General features: G+C 49.0%; 1 protein-coding gene across 2 annotated transcripts; it reads right to left on the reverse strand.

Annotated features, from left to right (window-relative positions):
* Positions 1-12458: 12458 nt before the first annotated feature.
* Positions 12459-14750, reverse strand: LOC119364191. Of its 2 annotated transcripts, XM_037629618.1 has the most exons (4): positions 13849-14750; positions 13614-13754; positions 13435-13511; positions 12459-13344 (listed from the first exon to the last, which is right to left on the reverse strand). In XM_037629618.1, exons 1-4 carry the CDS (start codon positions 14695-14697, stop codon positions 13128-13130), a joined length of 1284 nt encoding a protein of 427 aa, XP_037485515.1. In that variant the 5' UTR covers positions 14698-14750; the 3' UTR covers positions 12459-13127. The 2 variants fall into 2 exon arrangements, with proteins under 2 accessions (XP_037485515.1, XP_037485514.1); XM_037629617.1 differs by having other exon boundaries at positions 12462-13511.
* Positions 14751-16185: the final 1435 nt, after the last annotated feature.

Below are 16185 nucleotides of genomic sequence, written 5' to 3' on the forward strand. Positions count from 1 at the left end.
CGCTTTTTGCCTATCACTGCATTCCTTTCTTACACATGTGTTCATATATGACATGTTGCATCCGTACACTTTGGTACGACTAAATACACCAGGGGCTTAAGTTCCCCACATTATGGTGTGATAAGTCTGAACACTTTCACAAGTGCGGCACCCCGAACTTATAGCATTATATGCATCGGCTGCGAATCATGTCTTGGGTCAATAGTTGGGTTTGCCCGGCTCCCATGTTTTGGTACCTTACGTTCCGTTATATCGGCTAAGGTAGCGCTGGGAGAACCACTGCGATTGTGCCCCAGTTGAGCTGGGTGAGCACCTCAGTGGAGAAAGCTAAAACTGACCGTCATGATGAGGCGAGAGCCGGTCGCTGTTCGAGAGGTTTTTTTCGAGTCCCTAAAGACTTATGCCGCTTAGAGCGAGGAACCGGCTTTGTCCGGCCCAGGCGTGGACAGCGCCCCGAATTCGGCCTTCCGAATACTAGGGGCTTCGCCGAAATTTAAAATTATAGAATTCTATGGCTAAGTGAGAGTGTTCAAGCATTATAAGTCTGGTTGCCTCGTTCGTCGTGTTGGGCGCCTCCCTAGATGGACCCAAAAATGGGAACAAGAGCGCTCAAGTTTATCCTGAACACCCCAGCACTCGCGGCATGGGGGCTGAAGCCGATGACTTGCCATCTCTCAGATTTGATAAACGGCCGCACATAAGGTAATATTTTAAATTAACAAGCATTGCTTAGCGCATATGAACAAAGTTTTCAGCGCACAGGATAACAAAATGCGAGTCTACTCAAATATTACATCGTTGGAGCACTCACCCGCAATAATGCGGGCACCCTTCAGGACACCCTTATAATACATTTCGGGCGTGCGATACTCCTTGCCCGGCGGTGGCGCGTCCATCACAAGCTTCTCAGTGCCCATCTTGCCCCAGTGCACCTTAGCATGGACAAGGGCCTGACGGGCACCTTCAATACAGGCGGAGCGCTTGATGACTTCAACCCATGGACAAGCGTCCACCAGCCGCCGCACTAGGCCGAAGTAGCTCCCAGGCATGGCCTCTTTGGGCCACAGCCGAACTATGAGGCCCTTCATGTCCTGTTCGGCCACCTTGTGGAGCTCGACCAGCTACTTTAGCTGGTCGCTAAGGGGCACCGGATGTCCGGCCTCAGCATACTGAGACCAGAACACCTTCTCCGTCGAGCTCCCCTCCTCGGCTCTGTAGAAAGCGGAAGCGTCGGACACGCTACGGGGCAAATCTGTGAACGCTCCTGGAGAGCTCCGAATTCGGGTAAGTAACAGGTAATTCACTTTTACATGCTTTCTTTGCATGAAGAATGCCTTACCTGCCGCTATTTTCTTCAATGCCTCAATCTCCTGGAGGGCCTTGTGGGCTTCGGCCTTAGCGGCCTTGGCACTCTCAAGAGCCGACGCAAGCTCGGACTCCCGAGTCTTCGAGTCACGCTCCAAACTCTCGTGTTTTTTCACGAGAGCCTGGAGCTCTTGCCGTACCTCCGCCACCTGCGCCTCCTGCTTCTCTCGCTCGGCGCGATCCGCGGCCGCATTGCGTTCAGCCATGGATACCGCCTCCTTCAGGGTTGCCACCTCGTTCGTAGCCCCTGGAATACCCACGTTATCCTTGTCATTCCTTTTGCAACCAAATCATTTTCTGTAAGGTACAACTTTAAATAAGGTGTTACTCACCTTCCTTGTCCTCGAGCTGCTTCTTGGCACGGCCGAGCTCGCTCTCGGACAGCTCGAGGTTCCTCTTCAAGGCATCAACCTCCACAGTCAGTGCGGCAGAGGTCAGCAGCGCAGCCTGCATTCCCATATTGACACATTTTTGTTAAGACTCATGCGTATATCTTTTTAGATCCTCAGTCCGGCTTTTCCTTCCGAACACCGAACCGAGCATCAGGGGCTACTGTCTATGCGGTACTATTTTACATATCTTACCTCAAAGCCTGATAGAAGGTTGTTGCAGGCTTCGGTCAGCCCGCTCTTGGCGAGCTGAACCTTCTGAATCACCGCACTCATGACAGTGCGGTGTTCCTCTTCGATGGAAGCGCCGTTGAGCGCCTCCAGCAAGTTATCCGGCACCTCTGGTTGGACGGAGGCCGCCGGCGTCACAGTCTTGCCCTTCTTACAAAGGGGCCGCCCGCCGGACTCAGGAACCACTGCAGGTTCCAGTGCGGAGTCCGGTCCAAAGTCCGGAAGGTTGCCTTGCGGCACCTCCGGAGCCTCCTCCTCCTGGTGGGTCCCTTTCCGGGATCCCATCTCGGTGTCGTCACGAGGGGAGGAGGCGGTCGGAAGTGAAGTACTATCCACATCCAACGTACCCAAGGACCCGCTCGACGAAGCGGGAAGATCGTCCTTGGGCGGGCTACAGGGTTGTATGTGGCATTAGAAAGACACCATGCAATGAAAAGAAAAGTTATGAGCTATTTGGGAGTCCGGATACTTACGATCTCGCCAGGGGCTTGGCCCTTGGAGGCCAATCCTCGTCGCCGTCGCTGGTGTTGGCGGAACAGTCCAGGGGAAGGGTCCTTCCCTTCTTGGACCCTTCGGCCTCCCTCGTTGGGGAGGCCTTCCTTTTCTTCCCTCCCCCCGCTGGGGGAGAGGCCTCTTTCTTCTCCTCCTCGTCCTCGTGGGAGGAGTCCGCCTCGGAGTCATCGAACGATGAGTCCGATAACACCTGAAGACGGGAACTCTTTTGAGTGCCCGGGGCCTTCTTCTTGGCCTTCTTCTCCGGCACCACGTGTGGCGCCGGAACCAGCAGCCCCGTTAAGCGGGCGTCCGCTGGGTCTTCTGGCAAAGGAGCCGGACAGTTAGTCCGCTCGGCCTTCTTCAGCCAGTCCTGTCAAAGGAGAGGGAGTTTAGATCCCACATAGAGTCAAACTATGGAAAACAAGTGTCCCGTAGAGGGTAAAATCGCTTACCTCGCTAGCCTGACGCTGCGAGCTGAATCTGCGATCTTCGGTAGCGAATGCGGGAGCCTCAGCGCCCTTAAATAGCACCCTCCAGGCCTCTTCGTACGTAGTGTCGAAGAGCCCGTTCAAGGACTGGTGCTGTGCCGGATCGAACTCCCATATATCGAAGTCCCGTTGTTGGCATGGGAGAATCCGGCGGATGAGCATGACCTGGACTACGTTGACAAGCTTGAGCTTCCTATTCACTAGCTTTTGGACGCAGGCTTGGAGTCCGGTCAGCTCCTCCGAATCGCCCCATGTCAGGCCGCTCTCTTTCCAGGAGGTGAGCCATGTGGGGATGCCAGATCTGAATTCGGGGGCCGCTGCCCATTCAGGGTCACGCGGCTCGATGATGTAGAACCACCCCGATTGCCACCCCTTGATGGTTTCCACAAAGGCGCCCTCAAGTCAAGTAACATTGGGCATCTTGCCCACCATGGCGCCTCCGCACTCCGCTTGGCTGCCCTTCACAACCTTCGGCTTGACATTGAAGGTCTTGAGCCACAAGCCGAAGTGGGGCTGGATGCAGAGGAAGGCCTCGCACACGATGATAAACGCCGAGATGTTGAGGATAAAATTTGGGGCCAGATCATGGAAATCCAGGCCATAATAGAACATGAGCCCCCGGACAAAGGGGTGGAGTGGGAAGCCAGTCCACGGAGGAAATGGGGAAGGAATACCACCCTCTCATGAGGCCCGGGGGTGGGGATGAGCTGCCCCTCGTCTGGAGCCGGTGCGCAATATCGCTGGACAAATATCCGACGCTGCACAGCTTCTTGATGTGTCCCACCGTAACGGAGGAGGCCATCCACTTGCCTCCCGCTCCGGACATAGTTGGAGAAGGTTGAGGTGAGATGTGCGGACTTGGGCGCTGGAGCTCGGGTGCGCGGAGATGGATAAGCAAAGGAGGAAGAAGGCGTAGGTAAAAAGGTGGATCCTTATCCCCTTATATATGGGCGGACGAAACCATGCGTCCCCACCAGCCTGGTAAAACTCGCTTATCTCCCAAGCGCCGCAATCAATGGCGCGGTTGGGTTACCCACGACAGTATTGATGGGAATCCCGGAATAAGGGGAACACGATATCTGCTTCGACAAGACGTGCCAAGGAAACCGCTTCGCTAAACGCGCTGAGGTGGAATAATAAAGACAAATCAAGTAAAGGCTTGGCCATGGCGTGATATCATGCTACGAAATACGTCAGCAGATTCAAGTTGTGTAAATATTATTCTCTCTACGGTGGTATGTGGAATTTATTTTGCAGAGCCGGATACTATCCAAGTGTTCACAATCTTCTATGGTGTATTCGGAAGAGGAACCCGCCTTGCAATGCCGAAGACAATATGCGCGCCGGACTCGTCGTCATTGAAGTCTGGTTCAGGGGCTACTGAGGGAGTCCTGGACTAGGGGTTGTCCGGATAGCTGAACTATCATCATTGGCCGGACTCCAAGACTATGAAGATACAAGATTGAAGACTTCGTCCCGTGTCCGGATGGGACTTTCCTTGGCGTGGAAGGCAAGCTTGGCGATACGGATATGTAGATCCCCTACCATTGTAACCGACTCTGTGTAACCCTAGCCCTCTCCGGTGTCTATATAAACCGGAGAGTTTTAGTCCGTAGGACGAACAACAATCATACCATAGGCTAGCTTCTAGGGTTTAGCCTCTCTGATCTCGTGGTAGATCAACTCTTGTAATACCCATACCATCAATATCAATCAAGCAGGAGTAGGGTTTTACCTCCACCGAGAGGGCCCGAACCTGGGTAAAAACATCGTGTCCCTTGTCTCCTGTTACCATTCGCCTAGACGCACAGTTCGAGACCCCCTACCCGAGATAGGGGTCGCCGGCAGCCTCAGGGTCTACCAGAAAAAAGTAACAGAGGGGGAACACAATAAATAACAGAGCAATCAAAGCATCACAAAGCGTAACATGGCAATACGCGGTGCTAGAGGTGACCTAACGCAATATGGGGTGAAACCGGTAAAGGGGGGAAAACATCCGGGAAAGTATTCCCGGTGTTCCGTGTTTTCGGATAGATGAATCGGAGAGGGAAAGTTGCGTGTTCGCTATGCTAGGAATGTGTGGCGGACAAACGGGTTGCGTATCCAGATTCGTCTCATTGTTCTTAGCAACTTTGATGTTGAAAACTTTTTCATCCGAGCTATGGTTTATTTTATATGAATTTACAAAGATTTAAACATTTTATGAAATTATAGATTTACTTTAATTCGGAAATCATTTTAATATCTAAATGCTATGGGTACCAGAAAGTGTACCCACACTTTTGCACGTGAGGCTGGCAGTGGGCCCATAGTCAAAGTTAATGGCTGACTGTGTGAGCCTTATCCAAATGAACAGTACGCAGGGCCCCACATGTCATTGGGTGATATACTAATCATAGTTGAATATAAACCAGGGACTAATTAAGTGCGGTGGGACCCAATGTGAGCGGCTGTTTTAGGGGTAATTAGCACCTAATTAGTTTAACAAATTAACTGGGGCAGGGCCCGTTTGGCAGTGATAGTGGGGGAAAGGTTAGCGCTAAACTAACTCGGGTTATCCCCTCCAAGTCAACAGAGGGGGCCGGCTGGGCTCGCGCGGGCACAAGGCGCCGGCGGCCTCGCCCAGTAGAGACCGGGGGCGGGGAGCAGGGGGAGGCCCCGGGCGGTGGCGGCCCTAGCGGGCGTGGACAGGCTCCGGCGGGCACGGCCGAAGCGGCGGGGGGTTGCGTCGAGCAACGCGGGGGCGGCATCAGGCGTGGAGGCGGCCGAAGCAGGCACAGCGGTGGCACAACAGCAGTACTTGGTAGCAGTAGAAGTAGCAGCTAGAAGCAGAGTAGCAGCAACGAGCGCGCGCGAGGCGCAGCCAGGAGAGGGCGTGGGCGTTTTTTTTGCGTTCAAACCTGGGAGCTTTTATTCAACAAAAGAACTCCTTGCATCATCAGCCAATAAACTGGTGAGCAGGAAGGAAGGTCTCGAGTCAGTCCAACTCTCGGTGACCGTTAGTGTGCAAGCATACTTAGCACAAAGATGGGACGGAACGTTGGCTGCTCTTGGTACATGTTGAACATCAAATAAATCAAAAGCTAAGGCAAGCTCTCCAACTTCTAGAAGTAAAGGTGCCACCACCGAAAGAGAAGTGTGGCGATTTTTCAAGAGATTCACGATCTCCAGGCAGTCCGTCTCCATTATCACATGTGTGAAACCGCGCAAATTTGCAAATATAACACCATCTCGGAGTGCCAGGGTCTCACCAATGAACGGGTCCGTCACTCCAACATGTGGCTTGCTCCATGCCCCCAGCAAAGCGTTGCATGAGCGGGCTACCCCCCCAGCCCCCACTTTATGTGAGTCCATATTTAGTGCCGCATCAGTATTGATTTTAATCACACCAGGATCAGGAGGTCGCCAACCATGCCCTGGTAGTATCGAAGCATGAGCCTGTGGGGTATCCAACACGGCCAAGTCCTCTCTGATGCGCCGAACCGAAGAGAAAGGATCCAGCTGATCGTTGTCATGTGTGATTCTGTTTCTTGAGTGCCATATCGTCCACATAACCGAGATCATTTGAGCCCTCTCAATATCCGAAAACTGAACATCACAAGTAATGTCCCAAGACCATGTGCTAGGGTGCAAGCGCGGCCTCTTGGTGCCAAAAAGGCCAAAGGCTTGCTCCCAGAACAGCTTTGCGTGTGAGCAATGCATTAGTGCATGCATTAAGTCCTCCTCCATCGCATGGCAGACATTGCATCCGCTTATAACTTTGATATGCCGTCGTCGAAGAGTGCATTCGTCTGGTAGAATTCCCCTCAGAACTCGCCACCAGAACACACGTACCTTCGGCAATACTTTGAGCTTCCATAACTTCTTCCACATCTGCTCGTCCGTCTGTGAGGTGTTGGTAACCGTCCCTTCATCTAGAGCAACTCGCTCGTTCCGATTCACTAGAGCACGGTACGCAGATTTGACAGAGTAGATGCCACTTCGTTCATGAGCCCAGGCTTGAAAATCATCCCCACCACCCCGCCGTAGTGGGATATTGAGAATTGCATCGACATCAGGGGCAATGAATGTGTCCCGGATTAGCTCCCGTCGCCAAGTCCAATTTTCAGTATCAATCAACTCATTTACAGTAGCCAACGTGGTACCTCCTGGCATCACCGTTGGGGCAAGGGTGGACAAACCAGGTATCCACTGGTCGTTCCAAATAGAAATAGAACTGCCGTCTCCAACCCTCTTGATCAACCCCGTTTGGAGCGCTTCTCTTCCAGCCACTATGGCTCGCCAGATGGCCGAGGCCGACTGCGGAACAGTAGCCTCCATAAAATCAGAATTAGGGAAGTAACGGCCCTTCATAACCCGCGCACACAAAGAGTTAGGGTTTGTGATGAATCTCCATCCATGTTTGCCCAAAAGCGCAAGATTGAACAACTGTAGATCACGAAAGCCCATACCACCATAGATTTTCGGAGTTGCAAGTTTCTCCCAGGACAACCAATGCATCGACCGTCGATCGAGGGATCCACTCCACCAGAACTTTGCCATGCTAGCAGTTAACCCATTGCATACCTTCTTCGTCAAAAGGAAGCAACTCATGTTGAACGTCGGGATAGCTTGAATAACTGATTTAATTAGTGCCTCTCTTCCAGCGCAGGCTAGAAGCCGCTCTACCCAACCATTCATCTTGCCTTTCGATCGGTCACCAATGTGATCGAAGGTGCCACTCGTGATCCTGCCCACCGCAGTTGGTAATCCAAGATAACGATCACTGAAGGCTTCCACCTGAATCCCTAGAACAAACTTAACAGTCTGTCTTCTGGCATTCGGTGTATTTGGTGAGAAAAAGACCGCGCTCTTCTCACGATTCACTGACTGGCCCGAGCATGTAGCATATATGAGTAAAATAGCATTAAGCCGATCAGCACTCTCCTGTGTTGCACTGATGAAGATGAGACTATCATCGGCAAAAAGCAGATGGCTCACCCACGGCGCTCGGAAGGATACCCGTATCCCCCTGTCCACAACACCGCCGCCATAGGAGTTAAGCAATGAGGTTAGCCCTTCTGCACAGAGGAGAAAAAGAAACGGTGACATAGGACAGCCCTGTCGCAGACCCCTGGAAGGATCAAAGACCGGAAGGAGCTCACCATTCACCCTAACTGTGAACCTAACTGAAGATACACACTTCATTACCAGGTTCACAAAATTAACACTGAAGCCAAGCTTGAGCATGATAGCCTGTAGATAATGCCATTCCACCCTATCGTAGGCCTTCATCATGTCGAGCTTAACGGCACACGTATAGTTCTTCCCTTTCTTCCGCCTTCTCATGGTATGAACACTTTCAAAGGCCACAACCACGTTATCAGTAATCAGACGGCCGGGAACAAAGGCGCTTTGTTCCTCACCCACCACTGTGTCCAATATCTCTTTGAACCGGTTAGAGATCATTTTGGCGGCAATTTTATACGGAACTGGACACAAGGAGATGGGACGGTACTGAGATATCCTTTGAGGGTTCCTTACCTTCGGTATGAGAGTTATGGAAGTGTCATTGAAACCAAATGATATATCTCCCCCATTCAGAAAGCCAAGAATCGCCGGCACTAGGTCTCCTTCGATAAGATCCCAGTGCCTTTGGAAAAAACCCGCAGTAAACCCGTCGACACCCGGGGCTTTGGACGATGACATCTGAAACAGAGTTGTCCTCACCTCATCGGGCTGGAAGGGTTTATCCAGGGATGCATTCATGTCCGCTGTAACACACGTCGGTACAAAGTTCAGCAGTTCATTCATATCATTTACTCCTTGGGAAGAATATAGATCCTGATAGAATGCATGCACTTCTGCCTTGTCTTCAGCTTCAGACGCACAAACAGACCCATCTGAACGTTGAAGGTTAGCAATACGGTTCATCCTCTTTAGCTGCGCCGCCTGTGCATGGTAATATGCTGTATTTCGATCACCCTTTCTCAGCCATGGCACTCTTGATCGCTGCCGAATCCAAACCTCCTCTTGCCTCAGTGCTTCTCTAAGTTTCAACATTGTAGCCTTTTCCTCATCGGACGGTCCCCTGCCAATAGACTGACATCTTAATTTTTCCAATTTTGCTTGCAGTTTCCGAACCGTTTTCGCAAGACACCCGAACTCCTTAGCACCCCATGATCCCAACTCAGTTTGAAGGAGTTTCAAGGTGTTTTGGATACTTGCAAGCCCTTGCCCAGTATGATTCCGTCGCCATGCCTCAGCAACAACCTTGTCATACTCGACGTGGGACTGCCACACGTCCTCATACCTAAACTGTTTTGGAGGGGGCGTGGGCGGTTGCGGGCGTCGACAGGCGCGGTGGGGGCGCGGTACAGCAGCGGCAACAACGACAGCCACACGCACGCTCATACGTACGTGTACGCCCGAGATCGGGCACTACGGTGAAGGCGGCCTACGGCGTCCAAATCGAACGGGAAAAAGGGGATCCGAGGGAGGAGCTCACCCCGGTCCTTGTGGACGAGGTTAGGAGGTCGGGGGAGTCTCGGAGCAGCGGCAACGACGATGAGGCGGTGGCGGCCGTGCGGAGAAGATGAAGATGACGACGGCTACGCAGCGCCTCGGCTCAAATCGATGCCCGGAACGGACGAAGGCGGCCTTGGTGGACCTCCTGGACGTGCTCCTGAGGGATGGCGAGGACGGTAGCCGCGGTAACAAGGGCGAGATAATGGTGACCGCAGAGCTTTCGAGCTCGAAAACGAGCAGATGAGGAGTGGGGCGAAGGGGGATCCAGGGGGGGCTGGACGAGGTGGGGGCTAGGGTTTCTTTCGACGTAGTTATAAGCTCAGGGAGGCGACGTGGAGGGCATCCACGGCCATGGCCGTCGTGGATGTGCGCCACGCACACCCTCTGTTCCTGTAGCGGGAGGTAGGAGAAGGTTTTGGTCGGCTGGGCCGTGTGGCCACTTATGGCCCAGTGGCACCTTAGTTTAGGTCCGTTTTACTTTTTTCCCTTTTCTTTGTATTTTCAGATCCTATTTTGTATTAGGTTGGGCCATCAAATGATTTTTGTTATATATGAAACTTGACATACAATTACTATGTAATATTTGTGAAAGCCACAAAAAGTTTGGAGCTTAACTAAACTCATTTGAATTTTGCTTAAATACAAATGGATTAAAAAGGCTGTTCTGGGCACTGTTTTAAATAGGTTAGGGGCAACTTAATATCCTAGATAATATTGGATTATTCATGAAAAATAGTTAGTGAAATATTGCAACCCAGCGAACATTTGTGTTTTACCGTTTGCAGAATTAATAATTCGACTTTCTTTTTCAATTTGAATTTGAATTCGGTTTCAAACTAACGCGAGACTAGCAACAGTAATCGAGGTGACGTGGCATCATTAGCGGAGGTTCACTGTAGCTTAAGTATCCAGGCGTCACACTTTCTGACCATTTGTTCACCCCTCTATCCATTCAAGCTCATCAGCAATTTCAGGAAGTGACTGATCTCATGCAAAACACTCAACTTAGCAATGCTCTAGACTCATGGAGATTTTCTTGGAACCAGCAAAACGATGGATATTCTTCAATCAAAATGTATAAGCAGCTGCAATCAAAAGAGATAGCTTCACCACTTTTCAAGAGCATCTGGAGAAGTGCTGCAATGCTGAGATATAAGATTTTTGTCTGGTTGATCCTGCATGACAGAGTAAATGTCCTGTCCAGAAAGAAGTTCCATCTGCCCAATTACAATTGTGAGATTTGCAACTGCGCTTGCGAAGAAACCAGTCTTCATCTTTTCTGGGACTGCCCTTTTGCTTTGTCATGTTGGGATTCCATTGTTCCTGCCAGGGAGAGAGGCATCAACACCTTCGATGAAATAACTTTCCTGCTCAAGCATTTGCCAAAACAGTTTGCAATGAGCATAATTACCATGGGATGCTGGCACATTTGGATGCAGAGGAACTCCAAAATATTCGATGCTAAAAATCCTTCAGTGCAAGCTTGGAGAAGTCTACTCAGAGAAGATCTCACGAAGATTGTATTGAGAACCAAAGAGAAACACAGGGAAGCTTTCAGAGGATGGATTACAGATAATCTAGCTTAATTCATTATGGATTTTCCTCCAACTGGTATTGGTTAGATGGTTTGGGTGTATTTTATTTATGTAAATAACTTTGTTTAACTTTGAATGAAAATTACCGTAGAACGATTGTTCTACGGTCTTTGGTTCAAAAAAGAATCCTTAGGATTTTTCTTCTGTGTTGGTTGTTTGATTCATAGGATTAAATCCTACATAATTTCTTTCTAAGGATTTCTTTATACTAATTCCCATATGATTTCTAGCTTCCGCTCAAACCTTTTTAAAAGAATCATTTGTTTTTCCTGTGATGCAATCAAACAATCCAGAATCATGTAGGATTGACATGGCCATGACATTGCAATCCTATGTTTTTCTTTTTCCCGTATTTTTAGAATCATGCGAATCAAAGAGCCCTTACTAAGGATTAAGGAATAGGGACTGCATTTTGAATCCCGTGTAAGATCAATCAACAGTCATTGTGCACCGGGAAAAAAAGTCATTGTGCAGAGCATGGCGATACATTTCTCAGCTTCTGCAGAATTATGAACTTTTCCGATGTTTAAAAGCCACACCAAATATATGCCTAAGGCTGAGAAAAAAAATAGCTAGGCACATCTAAATTAGTCAAGAACAACACCTTCTCTGCATTAGCATTACCGCCAGAGAATCACTATGATTGCAAGAACATCAACCTAAGGAAAAGCTGCCACAGGGAGGTTGGATGCCTTATGCACAGGCTGAGGCACTTGTTTGTTGTAAAAACACTTAAGCTCTGCTTGGGTTGGGACTTGGGAGTATCTTTTCTGTGTGTTTCCGGTATTTGGGGAGCACACAAAAATCACTCAATCCAATTCCAAGAAGGGCCAGAAGAGTGTCAAAATAATTTAGTTCAACAATCAACATGCATTATCAGCAAAGAAGCACAAGGAAAACCACAAGAAGCATGACCAGTGTTCAAGGAAATTCCAGAGTGTGATAAGCAATGTATGCACAAAGTCCATCTTAGATTGGGAGCATGCAGATGCATAGCCTTGAATAAAATCATTCATGTGTGAGAAACTCAAAAAATGGTAGAGCCAAAAATATCAAAGAGATCGATGGATGATAACAGTACAAATAATGTAAGGTACCTATTACAGGTAAGAACTAAACCAAAAGGAGATGCTTTTACAAAATCTCAGTGGTAAAGATATTGTCCTATAGCTTACAAGCTTGACGCTGATAAGGTTAAAGTATCAGGCACAATGACAAGGAAAGCACAAAAATAAATTCAACTACTACCTCCGTAACTAAATATAAGACATTTGTATTTCGTTACAGAGGTAGTAGTACAAAATAAGTTTCAGGTATTCACATGCAACAATCTTCACAGTGAAACCATTACACTCAGCCTAAATCAATTACTACAATAAGTCTTGCCAGCAGCTTCACATGCAACAATCTTCACAGTGAAACCATTACACTCAGTCTAAATCAATGACTACAACTCCACATTCAGAAAATTAACTTTAACTAAAGATAAGACAAGCGAAACTAGTCACAACATAAGTACTCCCTCCGTTCACTTTTGTAAGTCATTTCAGACAACTGAAAATAGGCTACTTTGCATGCTGTCTGAAATTCTTCAGCGCCTTATCTTGTGAACAGAGGGAGTAGTAAACTTCTGCAACATGAAACCTCAAAATTCCGCCCAAATCATAGTCTAGAATCTAGAGTCTGAAGTCAACTGAGCATAACCAAAAGGCCAGCCAGCGCATCAGGGATGGCGATTATTTTCAGTACTATCATACCACAAGAACTCCTGCCAGCAGCGCCACGCGCAACAATCTTCACAGTCAAACCATTCAACTCAACCTAAATCGAAGTCTACAACTCCACATGCAGAAAATTAACTAAATACTTATAAGACAAGAGATACTGGCCACCTCATTAATAGTAAACTTTTTCAACATGAAACCTTAAATTCCGGTCAAAATGAGTCTGGAATCTAGAGCCAAAACTCAATTGAACATAACCAAAAGGCCAGCCGGTGCATCATGGATGGCGATTATCTTGAGTGAAACCTCAACAAATAAACATTCAGAGTTCGTTTAGTGCCCCAAGATGTTGATGCCACCGTCAAAGGGGTCGGATAGAGCATTCACACCTTCTGTGGTGAAGTCCTTGCGTTGTTTCATACCCTCAAACACGACCTCGGCTTCCAGGGAGGCCATGTTGCTTTGGCTGAGCAGATTTTGCTGCTCCGTAACCCATTTTGGAACGTCACACATCTCGGACTGAATCCTCATGAACTGCAGCACATGTGCTCTAGCAAGGAGAAAACATGCAAATTCAAGCATGCCAGGGTTGTGTTGTTCGCATTCCAGTATAACGCTCTTGAGATATCTCGCAACACACCTGATGGGATAACGCTTCTGGTTGTAGTCAGAGACAGTGGTGTAATCCTTGTCTGCACCTGACCTGTAATCCGAGGACTGCACAAAGTGATGAATCAGTGGAAGGTCTGATCAACTAAATTTGACAGCTATAGTGAACAAGAAACAAAGCAATGGAACAGTTCAAGTTCTGGAAATTACCTGGAAATGCAAAGTCTCCAAGCAGGGAAAGCTGTCGAGTAAGCTCATCACCTTCTCCATGTCCTTCTTGCTTGAGAACTTCACACTGATAGCCAGGATCTTCACGCTATGGATCGGGGCACGCAGACCCTTGTTGACGCCCTGCAGTGTATGAGCGAAAAATCCCATCTAGTCACTTTGCTGAACTTGCTCTACTCAAGATACTTGCTGACGGTAACAGAAATACGCAAAATACCTGCGGCGCACGCTCGCCGTGGAACAAATGCGGGATGCTGACCACGGCATAGCCAAAAGCAGTAAGCTTTGGCGCACCAGTGATGGTAATGGCTGCATTCAGACGCATATTGCCGAGAAGGCGCTCCAGACAAGGGGCATCCTCCACGGTGATCTCGTCGAGCTGCTTGTAGTGCCACACACCGAGCAGAACGAGACTGCGGCAAGAAGAGACGCGGATGCGCTGAAGGCCGTGGACGTGCTTGAGCACGAGGCTGCGCAGCGCGGGGCAGCCGGAGAGTACGCTCTGAAGAGCAGCCTCGGAAATGCAGGTTTCCGACAAGGTGAGCTCGGTGAGGGCGGCGGCGGCGGCGGCTGAGGCCCCGGCGTCGGAGAGGTGGCACTTGCCAAGGGCGAAGACCTGGAGGGTTGGGCAGCCGAGAAGGGGGTCGGCGAGCGCGTCGTGGCACCACTCGGGCGAGAAGCAGAGGGAGACCTCGCGGACGCACTTGGCGGCGAGCTGCCGGAACCAGGCCTCGGCCGCGGGGACGCGGCCGCGGAAGGAGGTCCGGGAGAGGCGGAAGAGCGCGACGGGGCCGGGGTGGGAGGCTAGGGCGCGGGTGACGACGTCGGCGCGCGCCGTCCAGGGCTGGATCAAGGAGACATTGCCACGTGCGGGGACGGGGAGCTCGAGGTCGTCGAGGCGGAGGGGGGTCGCGAGCCACGCGTCGCGGAAGCGCGTGGAAAGGACGACGGTGCGGGCCGCCTCTGCGGTACCGAGGCGGGAGAGGATGTCTGAGAGGAGTACTTCCGGTAGCTCGTTGATGCGGTCGTCGCTGGCGTTGCGCGGTCGCGAGAGGGGCCCCGCCATCTCGCCGGCGTTCGCCGCGGCGCGGTACCTGGGGTTTTTAGAGAGAGAGAGAGAGAGAGCGCAGGTGTTGCCGCTCGGGCGGTGCTTGCGGTGGTGGTGGTGGATCGGATATTTTGGTGCTTCCATAGTCCATATAGCTTGCTTGGTGGCACCATGCTCCCTTCTCATAAAGTTCAAATTTATAAGTTTTAAGATCGTTCAAAAAAAATTGTGGACATTCACAAGATATGTGTCTATAATCCCTGAACATAATACCAAAATTCAAAATAAAAGACAAATCCAACATAAATAGTGTTACCAAAAAACAAAAGTCAAATGATACTATTCACATATGGATTTGCCTTTTTCTTTCTCTGTGTCTCTTTTTTGGATTTGAATTTTTAGGGATGATAGGCACGTATCTTGTAAACATCCACAAATATTTAGAAAACTAAAAATTTAAAATTTAAGTTTTGTGATACGAGAGTGTTGTAGCACATAATCCATGGAGGAAGATGCTTTCCTGCATTGTTGCACAAAGTCATTGAAAAGGGATTTCATAACATGTCGCAAAAAAAACTCATGATTGGATTTTCCTTGAGTTACAGTTCTTCATAATATGAATTTGTAAACGAGTACCCAAGGGGCGTTCATGTTCCTAGCAAACACAACAGAACATTTCATTTATATTTGTCTCTGTTCAACAAAAAAATATACTCCCTCCTTCCCATTATTTAAGGCGTATTAGCTTTCATAGGAAATCTCAATATATAAGGCGTGTTAGCTCTCTCCCGTGCTATTTTCTCTCCCGTACAGTTAGCCCACTAGTTTTTCTCGTACGGTTAGCATTGGGGTGCGCAGTGCGATGGGTATTTTCAGTTAAATGGGATCGGTCTACTAGGTTGTTAGAGGAGATCGTGGGGTCCTCGCCTGTACAATTCATAAACCACCATCATGCGTTAATTTTCGTGCCAGAAAGTTATACGCCTAATATAATGGGAAGGAGGGAGTACATATTTTTATAAATATTTAGCTCATTTAATTACTAACCCAACTTTGAAATTTTCAAGTTCAATCCACAAACTTCTTGGCTCAACTCAGAGATCCAACAAATTAAATGATTGTCACTTAAATTCCTCAACCAACCTCGCGCTATAATAACATGTTCCTATCCCTACATTTGTGATGTTTAGAATTTTGTAGTATTACAAAGTTGTCAATTGTTATAGGATAACGAAAAATACTTCATTGCAACGTAAGTTGGAGCGAGTTATCCAATAAAATATCGATGAGATATGTTCAACACTAACATAACCTACGTCAACTCGGACTAGCCCATGTGGCACTTATTTATCTTTGTCTTACACACATTGATCTCACAACTTGTAAATAACATGTGTAACCTTTTAGATGCCCATGTTCTGTAGAAGATAGTATGCATTTGTTGGTAACATTTGAGAAAAAATCAAGTCACAACTCCAGTCAAGCACATTTCTTGTTGTTGCTGTT

This window comes from Triticum dicoccoides, chromosome 2B (genome assembly GCF_002162155.2).
Source record: "Triticum dicoccoides isolate Atlit2015 ecotype Zavitan chromosome 2B, WEW_v2.0, whole genome shotgun sequence".
NCBI classification, from domain to species: Eukaryota; Viridiplantae; Streptophyta; class Magnoliopsida; order Poales; family Poaceae; genus Triticum; species Triticum dicoccoides.

What these genes read in the sequence shown, in the direction of transcription:
- LOC119364191 (XM_037629617.1), bottom strand. Translation starts at nt 14,697, where the DNA reads ATGGCGGGGCCCCTCTCGCGACCGCGCAACGCCAGCGACGACCGCATC. An exon ending in ACGGCGAGCGTGCGCCGCAG is followed by an intron (nt 13,755 to 13,848) that starts GTATTTTGCGTA and finishes CATACACTGCAG; the next exon opens with GGCGTCAACAAGGGTCTGCG. An exon ending in TGGAGACTTTGCATTTCCAG is followed by an intron (nt 13,512 to 13,613) that starts GTAATTTCCAGA and finishes CACTTTGTGCAG; the next exon opens with TCCTCGGATTACAGGTCAGG.